The sequence below is a fragment of the Platalea leucorodia genome (genome assembly GCF_965183815.1).
Source record: "Platalea leucorodia genome assembly, chromosome: 6".
NCBI lineage: Eukaryota > Metazoa > Chordata > Aves > Pelecaniformes > Threskiornithidae > Platalea > Platalea leucorodia.
In genome coordinates, this window is record NC_138828.1 from 57,239,135 (window position 1) to 57,263,166 (window position 24,032).

The following is a 24,032-nucleotide window of genomic DNA, read 5'->3' on the forward strand; positions in this document are numbered from 1 at the left end:
CTAGTTTGTCTGTTTAAAATATTTAGGAGTGCTCATATGAAAGTGATGAATATGCTCATAATTATGTCCATCTTTATAAGATCCAAACCTAAGAAAAATATTCAACAAAGCAAAACCATTACAACATGATTTAACCCATGCAGTTAAATCATAGACTTACTACAGTATAATTAACACTCCTTCTGAACGTTCTAGATAGTTTATTTCAGAAACAGGCCACAACCCTACTTACATATAAATCATAATCTATGTACGCTATCTAACTAGAGGTCTTTGAGGATAATGGCGACATTTAATTACACTGATTGAATTAATGCCATAGGCACTTTATAAATGGAACTCCAGCTGACAAAGGCGAGCAGTGCTTTTATCTAGCTAAATCCTATGCTCTTTAAGTTTTTTCTACTGACTTCAGTGGAGATATAATTTAACCCCCCATAGTATCCAAATACTCAACCCTATTGTTAATATTGCACATCTTACTTTTGAAAATTATGGTGAAAATTTTATTTCTTCATGCCATATTTAAATCTGAAAGTTTTGACTGCTGGCTATTATGGTAGATATATTTACAAAAGTAAAATGTAGTACTTTTTGAAAATATTAGTGCTATGTAGCAGTTAAAAGCAGTGTCATTGCACCTTCAGTTAGTTGGAAAAAGTTAAACTTATTCCTAAAAGTTATAACTTTTTTCTGCTTATAGGCAGGCATAAAAGAAATTAGGACAAGAAAAATATTCTGTGCTGAAATCAACTGAGAAAAATCTGAATATGAACGCTAACTTTAGGCAAGTTTCATCATGTGGAAAAGACTGGGCAAACTCCTGCTTAGACAGGAAGCCAGTGACTGAGTAGTAAATGAAAAGTGAGTAAGCTCAACTGTTAGGTGTATATAAGAAATTAATATATTCTGTATTATGCATGTTAGAAGTAGTAAATATGGCATTGCTGGAAATTGTCTCTCTGTGGCAACACCTATCTCAAACTTCATGACTCTTCCACTGATATTCAATGTAGAATAACTACCTTTCTCCATACTTCTCTTCCTTACGCAATGCCAGTGGAAAAATGACAGCACTCTAGAAATAAATAACTTCTGTAAAAACCTAGCCCTTTTTTTGTCTTGACATATGTAACATACATGCCTCAGGCATTTGTCCTGTAAGTTATACAGTATGTTTTAAAATGCTTATGCAAGGAGTATTTAATGTATATATTGTATTTTTTGATCTAAGTAACAGTATATTAAGACCCCAATCCTGAAAAATGCTCACAAACATGGGAGATCTCTAATCATCTATAAAATGAGTCACCACACCACTTGGCAAATATCCCTATCAAACAATCTCAGAAATTAATCACCTGCGTGAAATAAGCATTACCTTAAATTTATGCTACGACACAGCAGAGTGATTTTCCCAAGGCACATGCCAAGTCAGTAGAAAAAATAGAATTACAAATCAGAAGTTCTTGCCTCCTGATCTGCTCAGTTTGGTACTGACCAGTGCCTCCCACTTTAAGAACAATTTTGCTCTTAGACTTCTCTTTACAAGATGTCACGGGCATCATCCCCTTAATTTCTTATGAGATACACTGACCTGGGATTGAAATGGATGTCCTCAGGAACTTGGCTGGGATCAGTGACAATTCTGTCATTGTCAACGTAGCTATCCAAGTGATCTGGGATCCTAAATTTGGCCATCTGGACTTCTGAATCACTTAAACCAGCATGAGATATGCGGGCATAGCCCAACCTATCAGATACAAGAAGAGTTAATTTGAAGAAATAACTCAAGGCAATTTCACCACATTCTTAATTCATGTCTCTTTTTTCCAAGAGTTATTATTTAACCTATCAACATAACTTCCCATTTCTGTGAGTCTCACCTTCAAAAAACTTAAAGTGCTCTATAAACAAGAGCATTGTAACACAATGTCACAAGTAGAAAAACTGAGAAAGCCTAAGCGTTTGACAACAAAAATATCTAGATCTAGAAACTTATTTTTTAAATTACAGTTTTAGAATATGCATGCTGGTATAAGCTCACCAACTTTTTTCACTGAAGAGATTTTGAAATTCAAGAAAGGAACTCGAGCATCAATGGAATGAGTAATGAGAAAAATTAGATAGCAAATGGGGGGGGTTGCTGGTTTTTTTGTTACTTTTTTTTTTTACTCAATACTGTTACTCAAGACAGCTATCTAGTTTACTGGTTTTACTCCTATGAACACTGCAGAATTTGCAGTTTATTCAGAATAAGCTGAATTCCATTCTGGTACACATCACCAAGAGAATGATTTACAAGCAACTTGGTATTAAAAGACATGGAGTGCATAGGTCCCAGCAGAGGAAAGTGCTTCAATATGGGCTTACACGGTTAAAGTTTCCACTAAATCCTGCATAAAGCTTGGCTGGATTAGATCAGCATTTTGCTTCAACAAACCCTACAATCATAGTTCAAAATTTGTATCTTCTGTGTCACATACAAATTAGGGCTTAGTCTTCACATTTTAGAATGAAGCTGCAAAGCCGGAGCTTTGGAAAAAAGTAGTTTTGTGTTACCAAAGCAGATTAGATCTGAAGGCTTTTGACACAGAAGGATGAAACCTGTAATACTTTCTTTGTAAATTATATTCAGAAATACACCGATTTATCCCGAGATCCATGTTTCACATTACTTCATGATACATCTAACTGCCCATACATAATTGTTTAGGGATATAAGACTCTTCCACAATTACCTACAGAAGGGTGTAAAACTGATTGTCATAAAGACATTTAAAACCAATGAATAAATGATCCACTTTAACATACCTTATTACTCCACGATACATAATATAGCTACACCATCTGTCATGATCTGTATTGTCAATATCCTATGAATGAAAAGAAAAAATAAAAAGCCAAACAAATAAGGCAAGCTTTCCTTATGGGTAGGCTTTAAATTGGTAACAGAGCCAATGTGTAAACCTGCTGCAGAAAAAATGTTTTGCCTAAAACATTTTAATAAGGTAGAAAGGAAAAAACCCACTGTTAGACACAGACAAATCAGACAAGTTTTTTACATCTCCTGACAGAAAACCAAACTGCAGAACTCAGTTTTAAAACAAAAGAATGACAGAACTAGAGGCTGGGAGGGACATCTGGAGGTCACCCACTCCCAACCCCATGCTCAAAGTCATTTCAAGCAGGTTGCTTAGGGTCTTATGTAGACAACTTTTGAATATCTCCAAGGATGGAGATTTCACAACTTCTCTGGGACCCTGTTCTAATGCTTGACAACCCTAACTGTGGTTTTCATTTTTTTCTTCTACTATCTAACTGACATTTCCCTTGTGGTGACTGCTGTCCATTGCCTCTTGTCCTTTCACTGTGTAACTCCACCTTCTCTGTAACATGTCAGGTAGCTGAAGGCTGTATTTGAAAATGTGCATGTATTTTCTTATACGCCTAAGTTACCAATTTGAAATATTAAGCTGAGTGTTTCAAATATGTACCTCTAACTGCTAAAAGAAGCAGTATTTTTACATTACCTGGACATTTCCATTTTCTATTAATTCAATATAATCTCTGGATCCTGGAGCTGAGGTGATGTATCCTAGAAATACAACTTGCTTAGAGCTAGTCTTCAATAGGTTTGAAACAGTTATAGCCTGGAGTTTTCTGTCCAAGTCCTCTCTGAAAGAAATAGGAAAGACTCTAACATATACCCATTTTAGCTCAGAATCTTTGTGCTATAACATAGTAAACCACAAACGAATCTGACACCTTTTTCATTGCTCAGTGTTTGAGAGTATGAAAGTTTACAGACAGCTCACTGATTCAAAACGATCACTGTGTTCAATAAAAGCCACATGGTTGTGGTAGACATAATTAGGTTTCTCTTTCTAACCATTATCGGAACAACTTTTTCTATTATTGTTTTGTTTTTAATACTGATCTCATCACTAGGAAATGTGCTTGGTTATCTGAGGCTCTGTCTGCCTGCACTTGAAATTTAATTGTGCTAGCACAGAGTGGTGCGTAACAAAGAGCTCACAAGCTACCAAAACTTTTATGATGGACAGATCACGGTAAATATAGTCTTAAAGTCTGGGTCACATAATTTATGAAATATAACTTAAGAGCTATGTCATCCCATTAACACTAGTTAACGACATTTGGCAGGTATTCTGCATCTCTTTAACAAGATTTACACAACAGTTTCAACTTGACCAAAAGCGATATCATAAGTGGAGCCTGGTAAAATACTGTATTGGATCCCATTCCCTGTCCTTGGATCTGTCATAACATAATGTAAAGGCAGTTCTCTATGATTCTCCATGTTAATAACTTTAAACAGTTGTGCAAAGCATGTTCTCTTCTATATTTTGGTAGACTGGGCTAAATACCGTTGAGACAAGGAGTTGATTTTGGTATCTGTAATCCCAAAAGATGACAAGAATTTAAATGCTGCTATGCTTTCTAAATAGCAGTACTTCTGACTGAAGCAAATGCATTAGGGAGAAAGAGCACACAGACAGGAGACAAAAAACCCCCAACCATTTCAATAGAAGCCTGACCTAGGTATATGTGAAGTTGCAGGCTTAGCTAGCTGCCGTTTCCAGAACTACACCTCTCCAGAAGGTGTTTGTTTTTTTTTTTTTTTTAAATGACACAGGCATTGTTATACTCCCACATTTTAAAAACTTCTTTAAAAAAAAAATCCCTAGTTATCCAGTATTCTATAGCTTATGTCATCCTAAGCAGCAGATGAAAAAAGATGAAAAACAAGCAGTTGTGTGTGCCATTTAATTACAAATTCATTCACCTCCAAACACAATCTAATTTGCACTCATTTCCCATGAGTCTCCTCCTATTTTCTCCTTCATCTTTATCTCACCTCTCTCTGAGGGGGGAATACAGTGCTCTTTTCTTCCATTTCGACAAATGTTCTCAGAGAGGCAAGTCTAATCATCTGTGTGAGGCAGAGAATGAAATTCCTTTCTAGAGTTCAGACTGGGAGTGGTTTCTGACAACTATATGTGTTTAGTAAAAGGGAAACCTATAAACAATTTGCATGCTTAGAGCACAGCTTCTGCACAGGGGAAGGAAATGGGGAAGCTCAGTATGAAATAATGAGAATTCCTACTGCTTTCTGAGGAGCTTCTTTGTGTATTATATTCTGCACCCAGTCCATAATTTTGCCTCTCCATGAATTATAACAAATATTAAAAAAAGTCCAAATCTTACTACATAACCACAAACATACTAGATATTGCAGCAAATAAAACAGAAAATACAGCTACACAGAGCATCACAAAACTATCCCTTTTTAATATTCATTACACACAAGTAATCAAGACATTGTTTTAAAATAAAGAACTGAAATCTTTTCCATCACATATTTGAGTTATTGGTGTAATTCTTCCTTTCAGAACCCAGAGATTAGATTTCATATTTCCAGTTTCATAGAGTCAGAAGGACACTGGGTATTTCTGTTGCTGTTTTAACACTGTCGTAGAATTCATAGAATCATTTAGGTTGGAAAAGACCTTTAAGATCACCGAGTCCAACCATAAACCTAACACTGCCATGTCCACCCCTAAACCATGTCCCTAAGTGCCATGTCTACATGACTTACAAATACCTCCAGGGATTGTGACTCCACCACTTCCCTGGGCAGCCTGTTCCAACGCTTGACAACCCTTTCAGTGAAGAAACTTTTCCTAATATCCAATCTAAACCTCCCCTGGCGCAACTTGAGGCCATTTCCTCTCGTCCTATCGCTTGTTACTTGAGAAGAGAGACTGACCCCCACCTCGCTACAGGCTCCTTTCAGGTAGTTGCAGAGAACCATAAGGTCTCCCCTCAGCCTCCTTTTCTCCAGACTAAACAACCCCAGCTCCCTCAGCCGCTCCTCATAAGACACGTGCTCTAGACCCTTCACCAGCTTCGTTGCTCTTCTGTCCTTTCTTGGAGGTTTCAGAATTGTTAATTTTTATTTTAATACACATCAATTGTCCATTAATGCTATCTATCTGTAAGCGTAACCATCTGCACTCATTGTGGAATATAACAGCTCTATTCCACATGCAGAAAGTCAGAAGGATGCTATCCTGCACTGAGATGTACCTGTAGCCCTATTAGTTGTTGTGGTTTTGCAGAACTGTATCTTTATATCTCTAGTAAGTCAGATATTAGGCTCAGCTGAGTTTTGCGTGACGCATTTGTCCCTTTTAAAAAATGCTTCAAAATTTTTAACCAGTAGCTATGTCATAGTATTTCCTCCAATACGCCTTGCTAGAACCAGTATTACAGCAGCAGATTTTAAAGGGTACAAAAGAAATCCCAGAAGTTGACAAATTGCAATTATGTTACCCGCCTTTGCATGACATACGTAACAATAAATAAAATACACACTCTTCATTTCCAAAGTGGGCAACAACAAAATCAACCAGTTTCCCTGTGAAGTTGACAGTCATGGAGATGGCAGGTGCAATCTCTCCCTCTGGAGACGGAAGAAGGTGATGGGTAGATTGTACAATTGGATACCTTGATAGTGCCATAATCCTACATGAGGAGAGGGAAACAGTTACATTTTGCAGTTTACAAGCATCACAAGTGTGAACTAAGCAGATAAATGTGAGCAGAAGACTAATGGTCACTGAATTCAAACCATCAGACCAGAACACAAACCATCTCTAGAGAATTCTTCTGAATTTAGGTGGTTTTCCTCTAAAATATTACTTAAGTACATGTCTAAAAATGTATTATCAAATTCATTCCTACACTAAGAAATACCATTCCATATATATGAATTCTTACACTAAGCCTTTCAAAATCTGCATCCTCAGACAAAACAGAATTTTATACTACCAGTTATTAAAATGTATTTTATTAGAAGTAGAAGCAGGTAGAAATACATCTTTAAAGTAGGAGATTTCTCATTCTTTCAGCTTCTGTTTGGGATCAACCTTAAAACCATTTTGCATCAGGTTTTTCAAGATATTTCATGAAGAAAATTTCAGAGAATTACTTTTCTTCTCCATTCTGCATCACTTAACGACACAGGCTCTGGAAGAAGAAAGTTACCAAATTCCCCTCACACATGGTAAAAATTAAACAGCCATTGCAACATCACTAGGAAGTTCCATCTCCCACAGAGATCTGCATATTCCCCCTGGAAAAAAAGCCACATCGTAAGCCACTATTTTCCAGAGGGCAAAGATATTCAAGATACGCAACTGGTAGTTGGTCAAGCATTAAAGTAAAATCAGGCACAAAAAATCTGGTCAAATGTGCCTTTTTATGCCTGTTTCCCACTATACGGCCCAAGCTGGATTTAATGAATTCAAAATTTCTAGTAACTCCAGGTACAGTTACATATTCCAACTGCTACTGCATTTTTAAGTCTGAAATCTAAAGTTCTCATAGCCCAAAACAAAATAATGAGAAAAGCAAATCAGATATAGTACTTAGATTACCAGAATTCCAAATCTGTACATTAAGGGGCAGGATGCCATTCTCTGCATCACCAAAGCCAAAGTAGTTTACAAGGGCAGGCACCAAAACCCAATCATTTTTAACAATGAGAAAACTTCATCTGCATTGCATTGTAATGCTAAGGAATCAAAGCGTGTTCATAAAGACAAGCGCCAACAAGTGATTAGGGTGATTATTATTCCAATTGTTCTTTGCCCATGTTGTAGTGGAGTTCGCATTGGGTCGTGTATTTACATTTATTTACTGTCACTGTGCATGTAAAGATGACTCACCCCCAAGTGTGATCTCTTGTGCTTGGACCAAAATCTGTGTAAAATCCTAGTCTTTCTCCTAGCCACATTGTTGGATCATTGTTCCCAATGAATGGTTTAGAGGCATCACTCTCTATAATAGTGATAAAATCTGCACCTAAAATGGGGAAGAAAAAAGAAAATATTTCCAAATTTATAATTGTGACCTATAAATGTGATATATAAACGACTACATAATGTCGTCATTTCCCTTTTAATTACACAAGGATGGACACAAGCCCTTCAGGAGTCAATCAAGGCGAAACTTCTGCTGGCAACAAAGTCATGCCCGAACTTTCAGTCTCTGTAGGCCACACAGTCTCTGATGGAGAGATACTCAGCGACTGGATGCCATACCTCCTCCCTGGTGCATAATCAGACACACATGAGACTGCACAGTACAGCTGGCCTGCACATACCTAGCACGGACCATTTCAAAAGCATTAGACATAATGTGCATACACAGATTAACAGCACAGTAGCGAATCTACAGCTTTCAACTTGATGAACAAGCGCTACACAGCACATCTACACTTACCTTCACCTACCAAATCCTATTCTGCTCCAATGGGTCCTGTGCAAGAGGAAAGAGGTTGTTGCTGCCAAAACAATTAATCAGCTCATAGCAACCTAGTGTCAGCCCTCAGGCATGGTAACAAAAGGGTTCCCAGCTCTAGTGAATTGTTGACCATCCACAGCCACCTCAGTTTCTCAGGGCACTGTGGTCCCTCCCTGTTTACATGCTGAGGTGTGGTTTTGTCAGAGGAACACGAGAGGTTCCCCGATATTTTAGCTGCAGGCTACAGGAAGAGCTATGCGGTCCCTCAAGGAACTGGCAGCTAAGAAAGACCCACCCATGCCTGAAGGAAGGTGAAAGTCTGCAAGCTGGCCACAGGCTGGCTGAACCATCCAGGCTCAGCTTGAGCAGCAGGTCGGTGCAGCTGCAGCACCAACAAGCGCTCCCCTCTTGCTGTGATTATGCCCCCCGTGGAGTGCTCTCCCACTCTAGAAGGCAGATCGAGTCACCACTTCATCTGTGGCCCTTCTATAAGGAATTAAGACCGCTCCATCCAGTACCACTCTTGCCACATAAGATTTTTTTGCTTTTGAAATGTCTTATTCAGCACTATGAAAGCAATGTTAGCAGGGAAAATGGTAGCTCAGAGTACTTTTAAGTGGATTCCCAGATTTTTGCTTCTACATCATTAGCATGCATGCTGGCCACAAAAACAATGACTGAAACCATCGAGAGGGGTTGATGTTGGTTCCCTTCAGGACAGACAGGAGTTCCAGTCAAAAAAGTCGTTACATGTTGCATCTTCACTATTCCAACAGAGAGAAGATGAGCCCAAGGAATGCACACAACCACACCTTTAAAGATAACCCCTCTGCTGATCAAGTTAGACACTCTTTTCTCTGTGGCTCTCAAAATCAGCTACTCTTCTTTAGCAAACAAATCATTTAAGAATCTCCAGCTTAACTTTGAATGCATTAATGCATTTCCTGCAACTGTTAATGTGGTATTTTATATAACAATAGACATGTAACATAAAACTCCAGAATACTGTTTCTAGCAATCAGGAATTAAAACTTATTCATTTATAGTTTGGAATTTGATGTCTTTTTGCCTTATCAATTGCTTCTTTTAGAAGTGATACTTCATTGCCACAAAGAAATGCTCAATGGACATAACCAGGTAAACCACTTTTTCTAATATTCATGAATTTAAAGTATAGGTACCAGAAATAAATGCATTCATTCCAGTTAATAAATAGATATGCAAAGATTAAATAAATACTCAGACATAAGTCATGAGCTATGGAATCACATATGTACAAGAATGCCCCAAATTTCAATTTATCAAATGTCCCAGTTGTTTTCTCATATCACTAGACGTATCACTAGACAGCCTACAGAGCTCAGCCCTCTGAACCTTTGGTCATAGGACAACAGAGTGAATGATGCACAACTCAGCCTCTTCCCTCTTCACTAACTCCTGAGCATCTCTGCCACAAAATCAAGGTTTGCACAGCAGCACCTGTGTCAGTGCCTTCCCACTGCTCGGGTCTGTCAAGCCTGAGCTGCTCAGGAAAGCCAGGGTGGTTGGTCCAAATTCTTCATTTCCTATAGCTACTTTTCCAGCTAAAACCCTGTCCATGAGCAACAAGTTAGAGACCCTTTTTTACAGTAAAATCATGACAACTCAGCCAAGCTACAATCACTATTTTTCTTTTATACATTGCTCTGGCTCAGCAATGGAAAGAGACTTGTCTATTTCTCCTCTGTACACCTCGTTTAGGGTATTTTAATTGCAGACCCTTTAGGAATTATTTAATGCTTCATATCTAAAAAAAACACAGAGAAGTTATAACACATTAAATGTTATCTAAAAGGATATTTATCATTATTTCATTTATGCAAAGAATTTCTCTATAGACAAGTAACTCATCAGCAATATGAGAAAAAAATCCAAATAATAAACAAAGTGTTTCCTCCAACCAGAAACCTCTTTAAAATATATTAAAAAACATTATCATCTCTGCAAATGGATTTTTGACAGAAGTGCTTGTATTGGAACAGCTCACAGTTTCAGGAGAAAGCCACTAGACACAGGTTCTTTTGTTAATGCAAGAATGGACTCAGTTACCCAGCAGGTGTTCTTGCCTCTGTCTCTTCAGATGAACCCTCTCAAATATAAATGAAATGGAAAAAAATGGTACCTGTCTGATTAAGCAAATTAGCCGATCCTTCCAAATTAGACCATCCTTCATTGTCATATCCAAATCTAAAAGGCCAGATCATAGCAGAGAAGTCTCTTTTTGGAATCTCAAAAAAATAGAAGGAAAAAAAGTCAAGTACAATTTGAGTTTTATATATAATACCTTTGCAGTCAACAACATTAGATACATCGTGCCATAAAAGACACACAAGAAGAGATGTTTTAACAACAGCTAAGAAAGCTGTCAGGATTACAAAAGGCTTTAGGTATTTTTGAGAAAAAACTGCTATTCACAAGAGGAGAAAAGTCATCATAGTTAAAATGAATTTGTACAAGTAACAGTAAATAAATGAACAGGAAAGAGACTACGATTTTTTTCATCTTTCTAAAAGAAACTACCCACTTTTTTCCACATTCTAAGGTACTACAAACCTGGATGAGTTCTAAAAAGAAAGCCAACTGTGTATGTCTGTGTGCATGTGTGAATACACACGTGCGTGCATTTGCACACACACAATTTCTACTTGGCCCTCATCACCTTTTCTGCATCTTTTGCTGCATTTGTCATCAGTGATTTCTCTAACAAAACAATTACCAACAGGAATCCATGTCAAGAGCAAGTTTCAAAGGACTATTTCTGAACCGCGACCAAAAGAAAAAAAGTCTAATTCATAATTGCAACCACCTGCATCAAAAAGTCAATTTTATATTAGTAATCAATTAAATCATAGAATAGAAACATGTTAATTTGTATCTGATCAAAACAGCTCTAATTTTGAATTAAAATTACTAAATATGCAAGCAACACACTTGGACAACTTGTAAGTAATCTAAATGCTAAACTTTGCAAGCATTTAGCATCTTAATTGTTACTATCATTGCAATACCTAATTTTTTGCCAGATAGAAAACTGGAATATTCCAATTTTTATCCAATTTCCGTAACTAGTCTAAGTCTAGTCTAAGTCTAATCTAAGTCAACCAACTTTTCTGAGAGGTTCAATTCAGAGTTATGCATATAAATATAAAAGCACAGAATTCCTTCAGCTGGAAGGAACCTCAGGAAGTTATCTATTCAAATTTCCCTGATATAAGATCAGGCTGCTAACAGCATTGTCAAGTTAAGTTTTTAATACAATTAAAATAAACTCATTTATAAAAGTTACATTCAAATTGAATGTATGAGGCAAGCATCTCAGTTTTTCAGAATATTTTTTTCCTTCATAGCAGTGCTATAAATCTCCAAAGACCCAGACATTTCCCACGTTCAATATGAATTTACAAATTAAACTTTTCGCATCTTCATTTCTGCATTATTGTTGCTGAATACTTGCATACTGGTACAAAGACTTCTTCAGCACCAACCAACACACCTAAGATATCACACATGCATTTTAATGTATATTTGAAAGTTACTCTTTTCACGAACACACTACTCACCCCTTGGCCCAACTTCTTCTGGTAAGTTTTATAACGTAGACCCAATCCTAGCAAACCAACACCAACAAACAGCCATAATACTTGAAACAGAGAAACACAGAAAAGTCATTTTTAAAGCACGAAAAAATAATGTTGTTATTGCAGTTAAACAGAACTGGGTACACTGTCATTCTAAGGTGTGCTATTCATAGAATGGGGAATGTATACATTAAAATTTCCACATATGCCAGTGATAACACCATTCCAAAGTAGCGTACTTAAGAGTACCTATATGTGTGCGGATTATCTATATGTGTGCAGATACACTCTCCAAGATACAACAGGCTGAGCAGATACAATATACCAAAACTCCTTGGAATATTTATGTAAAAATGATACCTACTGAAGAATTCATTATAGGAGAGGAGTAAGAGCATCATGTAAACCTTCCAGTGTTTTCTTCTCTGTGTTCCAGGTATGCATTTGTAGTATACAATTTTTATTTTATATTAATATAATATATGGAAGAAAATTTAGTTTACTTCGCAAGCCTTTAGATGTCAGAAAGATGTGATCCCTGCCAGACCTCCAGAGCAGTCCTTTGTTTGACACATTCTCGGAAAGGCATCGTGGCTTCACAGAATGCAAATTCAGAGCCTTCCCACTGCTCCTGTAGCCTTCCAAATAACTGCAGCGGACACTTATGAGCTCTCAGGGTTTGGCACACTGCAATTTGATGATTAAACCCCTTTGCAGTTACTTCATTTACACAGTGGCATATGGTATCTACAATGATTTCAATAAGTCCAGTTTATTCTTCCATCAAATCTTTAAACAGATATGTAATTATTTTTATGCAAGTTTTCTGGAACAATTTTGTGTAAAATTTAAATAAATTCTACCATGGATGATGACAGAAGAAAGGACATGCTGTTTACATCAGTAAATGTCAAGCAATTTCATACTCTGCCAGATGCAAAGGTGCTTAAAGGGGAAGCTACTGTTGTAATGTCACAAAGTCAGCTGAGCAAGGGCTGTGCTCTGTGACAGACAGTACTTTCAAGTATTTACTCACTTTTCTGAAATGTTTTTGAGTAGTAATATTTAAACCACTTGCATTGGTGCTCACATTGCTTCTAACACACAAACTCTCAGGGGCCGCATTCTTCTGGCCCCGGAGTATATAGGGTAAAGACCTTCATAAAGATTTCAGAAACCGCTCTGAAAAGCGGTGAAGCACAGTTGTCTCCACTTTCCAAATGAGGCAAAATGAGGTACGCAAATGATAACTGATTTGGTCCAAAGTCACAAAGGAAAATAAGATGCAGGAATTTGAACCTTCAGCATCCTGATCTCTGTAGGGTTAGCATGCCCCAACACCTAGCAATTTTTTCCTTTACCAAACTTCACAGTATTGACAGACTTTTTCCTTAGAAAAAGTAAGCGAAAAATGAAAACAAACCTGAACCTCAAATGATTGTAGAGAAATACTTGAAAACATCATTCAGATGGATTCCAGAGGTTTATAAGCCAAAAAGCAGTAAAACCTCAAATATTTTCATTTCTCTTCAAAGCCTAAGGAAAAAAGCAGACCTCATACATATCATCTGGAAAGCTGGGATCCCTAGGCATAGTTCACAGGCAGGAGATGACAAAGGTTTCCTGAGGATAGGCCTGGTCTGAACATGCAGCAGGGCATCAGGATTGCGGAGTGATGTCAGCCACAACAGGCTTTGCAGGACTGCCTCCTCACGCAGGAATGTCACATTATACAGCAGCTCCTGGGCCAGCCAAGTCCCACCCCACTGCCGGCCAGCTATAACACAGCCCTATAAAGGCTGTCACACTGAACTGCTTCAAAATCAACATACCGAACAGGCCGAGAAATCATTCTTATCTTTTGTACACACATGTAATAAATCCCAAGATCCAGAGAGGCCTCCTCCTCAACTGCCAAAATGAAATCACAAATTATGCCAAATCCATTTTTACATTTTCTTTTTTCCTCAGTTCATTTTTTTTGGTCTCCATTTAACACACTTCCTGAGGAATAGCCTCTCTCTCAACCGTAATGAATCAGCTCCTCAGTTAGTATCATCATTAAAACTGGAACTAGGGCAACACCAACTACAAGTCTGGCTCTAAAACTAGCACCAAAAAACATTTCTAAAACATCTGAGCAAAACACTTCATTGCGTTACTCTTTTTCCTCAGACGGTATTCCTAAAGTCATGGAAGAAAGGAAGTAAAATTATACTTACATAGTTTAATATAGTTTTTACTCTTTTTGAGTAGTGGCTTTTGGTTGCTTTTCACTTCAAAGATAGAGCTAAGGTCTTTCTTGGGTCCTTTTAGAAAGGTTATGCCAATACATAACATTATAAACCCTGTAAAAATACAAGTAATTAGTTTTTTCATAGAGCTTTAACATATTAAATGTTGCTCATGAATGCACCATTTATAAACTCCCAGCTGTTATGTTACATTGAACCTTATGGCTCCCACAACAAAGACAATTCACAGCACAAACACAGATAAATGCCATACCCAATGCAGTAATGCAGGCAATATGAGATTTATTGATAGAGAAAATCCTACTTATCATTGTCACAGCGTTTACTTCAACTATGCCTGCAGCACTTCAAAAATTTTTAATTTAGACTGTTGTACTTGTTGACATAAGCATTGCTTCCAACAAAATGAGCTAGTGACATTAAACATGCCACTAATGATAAATATTTCAAAAAAATATTTCAAAATAGTAGTATTGCAGTAAGTCAAAGCTAAAAGATCATTTAAAATGCCACTGAGCACCTGTTTCACATAAAAATAGTGAAGTTCAAAATTATATTTTGGTTTTCTTCCCCCCCCCAAATAAGCTGCTGCTAAGATTTAATACACCTGAAACAGCCTTATTAAGCCTGCTTTGTGCTGATGACTGAAAAGCAGACCTAATAGTAAAAGTATCTAGCCAAAGACCCCTGCACGTTATGAACTCTACTCTGGACTACAGTGAGCTCCAAAATACAGTCCACCTTCAGGTGTTTCAGGCTGAGCACACGGGGGGCTACTGACACTAATGCAACTTGCAGCTGTTCTTGCTCTTGCCTTGCAACCCAGCAACCTAAGGATCATGGTATTACCAGATAACTTTGTGGTCCCCAGCATCAGGCTGCATCGGCTGCTAACTGAACAATCCTCAGAACCTGTCTCATTATTCACTATGGAAACACAGAGATATTTTAACTCTGCTGGTGCTACTGGGTCCCACTAATGCACATTTTATCAGGTTTCTTCTGTTAGCGAAATATTTGTTTAAAGATGCGTTTTCCCTTCCTCCATTCACGTACCAATTGGGGAACAATAAGAACAAAAATATTTTAATCCTTTGATCTGGGGCAAAGTAGCAAATCTTTCAGCAGACCTCCCCACCTTTGTGTATCCTAACACCAACTTCCACAGAACCTCAAGCACGCTTAGCCAGCACTCTCAAGCAAAGAGTGATTTGCAGTAGAGTTTCAGGGTATTGCATCGAAAAGGCTAGCACACGGTAGATAAATTATGCTAAAATACTTTCAGGCCCCTATGGACAGCTACATCTCTCAGCTCAGTCCAGTGCTTTCAAAGTTTACTGGAATTAACCTGGACTAGAGCAATTAAGTTACACCTACATATTACAGAACCTTAATATAACAGCTCGATGAAAAAATACATTGTTGATTGTAGATGTCTATTATCTTTGCAAATGGACTGCTCTGTCACCAAGATACAAGTAACACATTTTTATATAGGAACTACAAAAACAATTGCTCAACAGCTTGTTCTAAAACAGTGTAAGCGGATGGCAGCAGTTTGGGAGGCCAGATTAACATGGCAGCATCTTCTGTTCTCGTGCTCCAGAGCCAACAAGGCAGCTATGCTTTTTAACAACAGACAGCTAAGCACACCTATAGATACGTTTTAAAAGCTAGTAAGCAACTTCAGTGCACTAACTGTTGCAATGCACTGCGATGGTATCTTTTGTTTTCAACAGGTAGTTCAGACTAATAGTACAAGCTCTTTTCCCATCCCTTATGAACTAAAGGATCCAATTACCTGCAAAGAAAATGCGGGAGTATAATGAATTGAATAAGAGCTCTGCTGGAGAAGGTATATGTCCTTAATATCTTTGTGGCATAGTTAATTAACTACAAAAGTCATGTTTTATTTCAGAGTTATAGCGGAAGATGAAATAACCATTACTCAGTATTTTCTTATTGCCCTTACTTGTTACATTAGTTGTAGTGAACGTTTGCAAACCAGGAAGCTGGGTCTAGTGCAATGAAGAAGGGGGCACACACAAAACCTTTCTCAAAGGAAGACTGATTGAAAGCCAGTAAAGTTGACGGAAGACCAGGGATCCGACCCCTCAGCATTATGTTACAACACAGTGAAGCAGCACAGAAGTTTTCAATATAATGGTCTTACGTTCATTGTCACTTTTCCTGGTGCAGTTCCCTACCCAAACCGCGGCAAGAGAAAGGCAGGATATGGGACAGGAGGAGAAAGCAAGAAATAGCACTTGCACCTGAAAGAAACCAGAAGAAAACAAGCAGTTTGCCAGAAAGCCAAGCTGTAAGGGAAGAAGCACAGCAACAAATACACAATCTCATGGTATAATTTCCAAATCTTTGATAAGCAATGAGATGGCACCAAAACCACAGAAACTGGATTCTCAGAGGGACTATAAACTCATGTAGCGCCATCAGCTGAGACAGGTTCAGTTCACAGTTTTCTTTTTACCAAAGAGAAAGTTAGGGCCATGTCTGTGTTATTAGCAAGTGATCATGCCAGATGAGTTAATCACAAATAGGTATTTAAAAGGCAGTGACAGAGAGGGATTTTATATATCAGTTTTTCTTTTGTCAAAGCATTACTTAAGAAAGCATTTGACACTCCTCTACCACACGTTTTCTTCATATAACGTCAAAAAGTAAAATTAAATTAGCTGAGATAACTGTTTCTATGGTCCCCCAGAGTGCTTTCAGAACAAAGAAAACTGCAATAAATGTAACAGAACTCTCCTCAAAACATAACAAACTGAAACCCTGCATGTGATTGCTGCAATATACGAAGCACATATGGAGACTAAGAAACTAGAGTGACAGAAAGCGGTTGCAAAGACATTTACAAAATCTAAAACCATTGGAGCAACAAGTCAAGCACAGCATTCATTAATCCTTTTCAAACAAAATATAGAATAATGCGTCACATTTTAAAATGTGCAACACACTTAGCCCAAGACAATGTTTGGCATTGTTTAAATATAATTAGTGAAACATGCTATTGAAATACATTAGTACCCATTAAGAAAATAATTCTGGGGACAAAACCAGAAAGGGTTGGTTTCATTTCCACCTCCCCACCTTCATCAAGGGGTCATTTTGCTAAAACCTTTATATTTGCTCACCTCAATTCTTCCTCATTGGCAAATACCTGACAATGTCTTTTCTTCCTCTCCTGTTTGCATGTTTCTGACACTGCAGGCTTATCAACATTCCTCCAAACATGCTGCTGTGTCCAGAAAGCATAAGGTAGAGCCATACGGAAATGAAGCTCAGGTCTCAAACGCAGACTAGCTAGATCAGCAGGATGCTGCACTTTGCCCCTCAGAGCAGGGCTAAACAATGCACTGAATTATTTTATAGTCCCAGTAACACAGCCTTCATAAATCCCTGATTTTCCAGAAACTACATTGTTACCTGAGGTACCATACTGCTATCTTAGGGAGCATACAGGTGCATATAGGTGCATTTACACCCTGGATTGCAGCCATATTTTTAGGGTGACTGACTAACAGACCTCTTCCTCAGTTGTGTACTGAGTTATCAGACTTTTTTCCGCTTTGTCATTTTCCCTCAACTGAATTCCATTTTCTGCCCACATTTTAAACTATTTCTAACAGTAAAGAAACAAGTAGATTATTTTTTGCATGTCTCACTAATTCCTCATGGAAACTCTTACCACAGTAAATCAAATAGAAGCTGAGCATTTGGAAAGACTATTTATACACTAGATACGTTTTAAACATCTGGTTGAGGCTAAAGCAAGCGTATTTGTATTTGTTCATAGTCATAAATGTACCTAAAAGAAGATGGGAGCTTTCTCTAGCGTAAATTCCTCCAGGTACAAATTTATAAGCTGTACACCATACACAGAAGAATAATTCAAGAACATAGGCAAACATGGCTGTACTCATGGCTTTCCCAGGGTGCAGACAGCTAACAAAGCGTCCAGCCAACGGAGGCCACACACACATAGTGAAGACAGCGAGAACATTGCCTGCAACAGCAGCACTCCAGGTGTGTAAATAAAGGAGACCGGCCGAAGACGCTAAACCTGTGAAGGGATAGAAAAGAATAGAGTAAGTCACAGTCAGGTATATTATCTGCCACCTTCTTTTTCACATTCTGTCTAGGAAAAAAAGAGACTCTGGGAAATATAACTGTGCTTTGCAGCCATGAGAACTGTATCACTAGAAGGACAGTTATTCCCAATAGCCAAAGACAGCCGCTTATTTTTCCCAACACCTCATTCTCTTAAAGATTGCCTATTCAGCTGAAAACAGTGCAGCAGCAAAAAGACAGCAGAGAAACATCACCAAGAGCCAAACCTGAACAGTTTTTCTTACACAGAGCTCTCCCAGCACAACAGAGGGATGATGCAATTTTTAAGAGATTAACAGGTCTGCCTGTTAGGAACCTCCTTTAACATAATACAGAAAGAATCAAATAGAATCAAATGTGAAGAGAAAATGTATCTTTCCCTGATCTTCTCTCCCTTTAGATGACCATATGATCGGCAAGAAAACAACTATTAATCTTTTACTAATTGCAAGATCCTTGATTTACCACACTGTCTTTGGCTGTGAGGGGATTTTACCCCAAACAGAACATTAACAATGACAGAAACTCTCTACAACAGGACAACTTCATTTTAAAACTTTATTGTAGGTAAGAAAATGTTTACTAACTTTCACACCATGAGATCAAATGTATAGAAACATTTTTAATATTTTACTCTTATGCATCAAGGTTCCGAGCATTTTAGAATACAATGCTTGAATCAGCTAAAGAACCATTCTGTACTTGTTTTAAATTAGCAATGTGTGTACATTAAAAATCAAATGCTCGTACTTGCATTACAATCTGCACATACATTTCTTAAGACTAACACCTGCACCGAAAGGGAAATTATTTGGGCAACTGACGGCTGAAGCATTGCCAACTCTTGTGCCTTTATTGTGACTTTACTGATATTTGATATTATATTTTGGTTCCAGACTAGGAGAAACTAGGAGAAACTCAGTTTGCATTGAATTTCTTGTCTTCAAGGTTGCGGAAAATAACTTGAAAGTGTTGGCTCTTAAGTGCTCCAAAAGAGAGAGTGAATAAGAAAAAAGCAAAACATAACTCATTATTTCCTTTGGTCTCTGTACTTTGGTATGTCCCAATTTATTATTAAACACTTGTAGGAAATACTACTTTGTCTTCTTGATATAAACATCTACAAACAATTAGCTAAGGCCAAAAAAGAAGCAGATTTATGTTTTTATTAAACAGCATTTAGACCACTAAATTTCATTCAGATGGGCCAACAAGGTAAACCAAGCTGCATCCATCCATCCATGCTGAGAAGGTATGGAAAACACACCTCTCCACAGTTCAAGAGTAGAACTATTTCCATCTCCTCCTACGTGCTCCATGCATAGCTTGCTCCACAGCATAGCTATACCATTCTCCTGAAAATGGATGTCCAGATCCAGCACTTGAATCCCTCTTCCCACTACCCAAGACCCATCGTATGCAGACTGATTCACAGTTATATTGCTCCACCAGAGTGGAGCAATGATGTTTCGCTGTTCATACTGTTTTACTGCCTGGAGATGTTGGCAACTAAGGAGACAGGAGGCAAGCTTGCCTCCAGGTGAACTGCTCATTAAATTACAAGTTATTGTGCCTCCTGTGGAATCAAGAGGCTTGTGTCATCTCAACCCCATAACCCTAAATGTAGCCTTACACAATGCAGACAGTGAGAACTGAGACGCTACTCGTGGGAACAGGACCTCAGCAGGGGCTTCTGAAGAGAAAATACGCTGCTCTGCAATGGCCCGGAGATTTGGCCTGTAACCCTTAGTCAACTGGTCAGACGTGTATACTACAGTCAGTGACAGAGAAAAAGACGCTTTGATTAGCAACTGACTTTTCTGAGATACGGTATAAGGTCAGAGGGATGGAGTAAAGGGAATAAGGTAACAGAAACAAAAATTCTGCTCAGGATTTGCACCTACCTACAAGAAACCAGGCAAAACTGGTGACAAAGGACCAGCTCCAAAATGAAAGCATCAGTCCATGAGCCAGGCCCAACAGAACTGTACCTCTAATACAACAATAAGGAAAAAGAAATCGCACATTAATATAATTTTATAAACACCTGGCATTGAAAAAGAAACTTCTAGACATACAGACAAGGAAGCTTGGTAGTATTTTATAACCCGTTTATTTTAAACAGAGCTCAATTTGAGCACAAAATATCTTTATCTTACACCCTGCTATATTTTCTCCCCTTTACTGGATGGAAAAATCATCCAGTTGAAAATTATGGCAGTTTATCATAATGTATAAGCGAGCTATGTTCAGCAGCAGAAGCACTCCACTGAAGTACTGGGTACAAAAGGCAAAAAGAACTCAGCAAAAATGAGAGGGAGGAATCCACCCCAAACAGAAGTATTTTCTTCACGTCAAATAGGGGATCCTACAGCATCTAACATTGCTACCAGTCTTGCGTAGTGTTTGTGTATACTTATTCCAAATTATTAACTGCCTCACCTGTCACTACACATAGTTGACTCAGAATAACTCATCTGGTCTCTTTCTAGATTTTGGAACCCAGGTGAGCAACACACAGCATTAAGACTAAATTCTTACTAACCAAAACTTCTACAGAAGTGTATCTCTTAATACTGCACACAGTTTACTTTTTTTTATCTGTATGCATCTCTGACATACACTATTTGCTATCATCTCCTCTCTGAAGTCAACTGCTAGATTAGTTTACTGTACATTATAGATGCACTTCATTCATAAGTCTTTGAACCTCAGTCATAATTTAAAAATTGTTTTGCAATGTGGCAAATTAAGTTTTTTATTGCTGAAATAAAAATCATTCTGTATTAGAAAATTCTAAGTTTTATTGGTATGGACACAATGCTCAGAGGTATCTGAAAGCAAGAATGAATCCATAGGTCCTCTGCGTGAAGTACTTTGCACCCACTTTATTCTATGTAGTTCTTATACCATCATCTGGTTGAGTTTTAATTTGTCACCCACTACAGCACTGGCTTTTCATTACTGTTTTGTTTAAATAATAATAATAATAAACCACTTACCCATATGGATTAGGATCTGGACCTGTATGTGGATGTCCACTTACTGCCCATCTAGAAATCAATGAGACCTCCCCAAATATCCACAGGGTGAGGAACATGAGGCTGCCAAAAGCAATCCCTGACAAAAGCCAATGAGGGTGGGAAACAGTCTCTCTAACTGCATTACGAGTTTTGTTTGCTTCTTGTTTCCTTTTGTCTCCACCTAGAATAAGAATAGAAATATAGCTGAGCAAACTGTAAAATGCTATTAGAAAGGGTTACTGAGAAAAAGAAGTAGCCAAGATCACTAAATTACCAGAATAAATTACTGGCTCAGGCACAAAAGCTAACTTTTCTGATCATTTGTGGAAATTGATAAGACAAAAAAATCTTTAATAACATTCCTACATCTGTCAGGAAAAGCTACTCACCTTAAGTGTACAAAAATGGCAACCTGCCCATATGATTATTCTTCATACTACTGGAATTTAAGTAATTAAATTGGCTTTGAAAACCAGCAGAAAAGTTATTAGAATTTGTTCATAGGATTCTGTTCTCTGAAACTCTAAACTTTGATAAGAACAAAACCCGACACTTTCAAAGAAGCCAGAAATAAACTCCCTTCCTTCTCTTCTCCTTTTTCCGTGCACTTTAGATCCTCTCTCACCTAAGGAGAAAGCAGCGCCTTTAATTGCATAGACGTATTGCTTTGTCACCTAGGAAGAAGACAGATTCCCTTCCTAATCTCCTGCAGTAGATTGCCTTTGTAAATTATAATGAAAGCTCAGGCTTAATTTATGTCATATAACACAAGTCTACAAACAATACACACGATGCCAATTTATACCCACTTACACACAGATAAGGTCTTATCTTTCAATTAATTCATTCAGGTTATACTGAGAAGGAAGGAACTTCTGAGAATTTAACATGAGCTGCCTCTAACTAACCAGCCCAACCTCGCTGTCTTCCTTGGCAACACTACCTTCACAGTTTTCAAGTGTGCTTAGCCTACGCCAGCCCACACTGCTGTGTACTCTGTCCAGATGCTCCAAGAACTCAAGCAAATTTTGACCAGGACAACTTGTCCACTCTTCCAACTCTTTCTGTTTATTTTGCCACATCAGCTGTGCCCCAGCTTTATCCTGTCTCCCTTTCTCTGTCGAAGGGTACGCGCTGGCAGAGAAACTCAAAGAGCAGACTGAATTAAGAAAATAACAGAAATACCACAGATGTTTCATGTTGGAATGAAGATAACCCATTCTGGTTTTATCGGTCTAAGTTATGCCTTTGTTTGCGTTACTGTCACATTATTGATACTGCAATTAGTTGGCAGTTCCAACACCAACTTACTACAGCTTGTATGAATTGTGATATCGATTCTGCCATGTTATGGGCAGACGGAAGTACCCCATGGTTTCTAAAGTCTGCAATGCTCACACATCAGGTCTAAAACCAGACTGTACTGGGGAAAAAACCCAAAGAATCAAAACCCAGTGACACATCGACAGGTATACCTTAGGATGTTTTCATAACTGCCATCTTTGCTGCAATATGCTCACCTGAATAAATTCGCTCCACTGCTGCTATAAAACCAATTGTCAGTATGACAGTATTGGCAGCTTGTGAGCTCCAGACTGGGTTTAGTGATGTATACCAGATGCGAAGAACAAGGAGCATTATCTTGCCTAGCATGAAGCCCCATATCCTGATGAACCTGTAAGAATCAGTTTTTGAAACAGTGACACATTTGAGAAAAAAGAAAAAAATCTTTAACTTCTCAGGAAAAAAAAAAAAGGAAACACCTTTTAATATAAAGAAATGTCAGTTACAATCCCGTCGGTATAAGAAAATACCTTTGTAAACTGTTTCCTGACCACCAAGTTACTGTTTGAACCAGCAATGAGGAGGAAACACCTGCAGCCAAGATGAATAGTCTAATTGAAGCATTTGGTGCCTGGTATGATGCTAAGCTTCCTACAAACAAACACACACATACAGAGGTTGCTTTAATAGGCAATAAAGATCAGGTAATAAGGATTCTCTGTGCATTAGTTCAATCTTGTCTGTAATTTGGATGCCTACACCATTCATCTGAAAACACATGACACTACACCTTTTTAAACAAACCAAAGAAATCTAGGTATGGATAGAAATTGGGTATATATGACATTATAGCAGTTACAATTTTCAAAAAAAAAAAAAAACCAAAACCACACACACACACAAAAAAAAAAAAAACCAACCAAAAACCATGAAGCAATTATCCAAGACTGCAGTGATTGCCTTAATTTAAGTACTTATGGTCATTGATTCCATAAATAGAATATATGGGTAAAATATCTAAGCATATACATATTACTGAACAGTGCACTTAAAAGCCATAAAAGTAAGTGCACTATGGCAAAAGCCGTATCCTTTTTAGAAAGGAGCAGTCACCATACATTGCATAAGGATTAGTAGGCAATTATCTAGTGGGTGTGAACAAGGCTTTCTCTGGCCCGGTATCTGGTCTCAGAGTGGTCATTAGCAGCCTGTGATCTTGTTACTGGAAACTGTCATTCCCCCAGTCACTGAAAGAGACCATGCACGTGCATTTCTGCCATTTTCCAGGGCACAGTGACCTCACCTTTATCAGCAGTTTTAAACTCTGCTAGCAGGTTTCAAATTCAAGTGACTATGGGTCACACACATTCTCTTAACTTCAGTCAGTG

At 38.0% G+C, this 24,032-nt stretch overlaps 1 protein-coding gene across 1 annotated transcript in view; it reads right to left on the bottom strand.

The window, feature by feature from the left end:
* Positions 1-24,032, bottom strand: part of CWH43 (cell wall biogenesis 43 C-terminal homolog) — a gene marked incomplete at both ends in the record, with an annotated part of 28,559 nt that continues 4,527 nt past the window's right edge. The window contains 14 exons of the mRNA XM_082315253.1: positions 1-88; positions 1,598-1,753; positions 2,815-2,876; positions 3,534-3,678; positions 6,403-6,552; positions 7,758-7,893; positions 10,496-10,601; positions 11,934-12,013; positions 14,174-14,299; positions 18,036-18,290; positions 20,242-20,330; positions 21,340-21,541; positions 22,881-23,035; positions 23,175-23,295. Of these exons, the coding sequence (XP_082171379.1) occupies positions 1-88; positions 1,598-1,753; positions 2,815-2,876; positions 3,534-3,678; positions 6,403-6,552; positions 7,758-7,893; positions 10,496-10,601; positions 11,934-12,013; positions 14,174-14,299; positions 18,036-18,290; positions 20,242-20,330; positions 21,340-21,541; positions 22,881-23,035; positions 23,175-23,295 (1,871 nt within the window). The remainder of the gene's footprint in view (positions 89-1,597; positions 1,754-2,814; positions 2,877-3,533; positions 3,679-6,402; positions 6,553-7,757; positions 7,894-10,495; positions 10,602-11,933; positions 12,014-14,173; positions 14,300-18,035; positions 18,291-20,241; positions 20,331-21,339; positions 21,542-22,880; positions 23,036-23,174; positions 23,296-24,032) is intronic.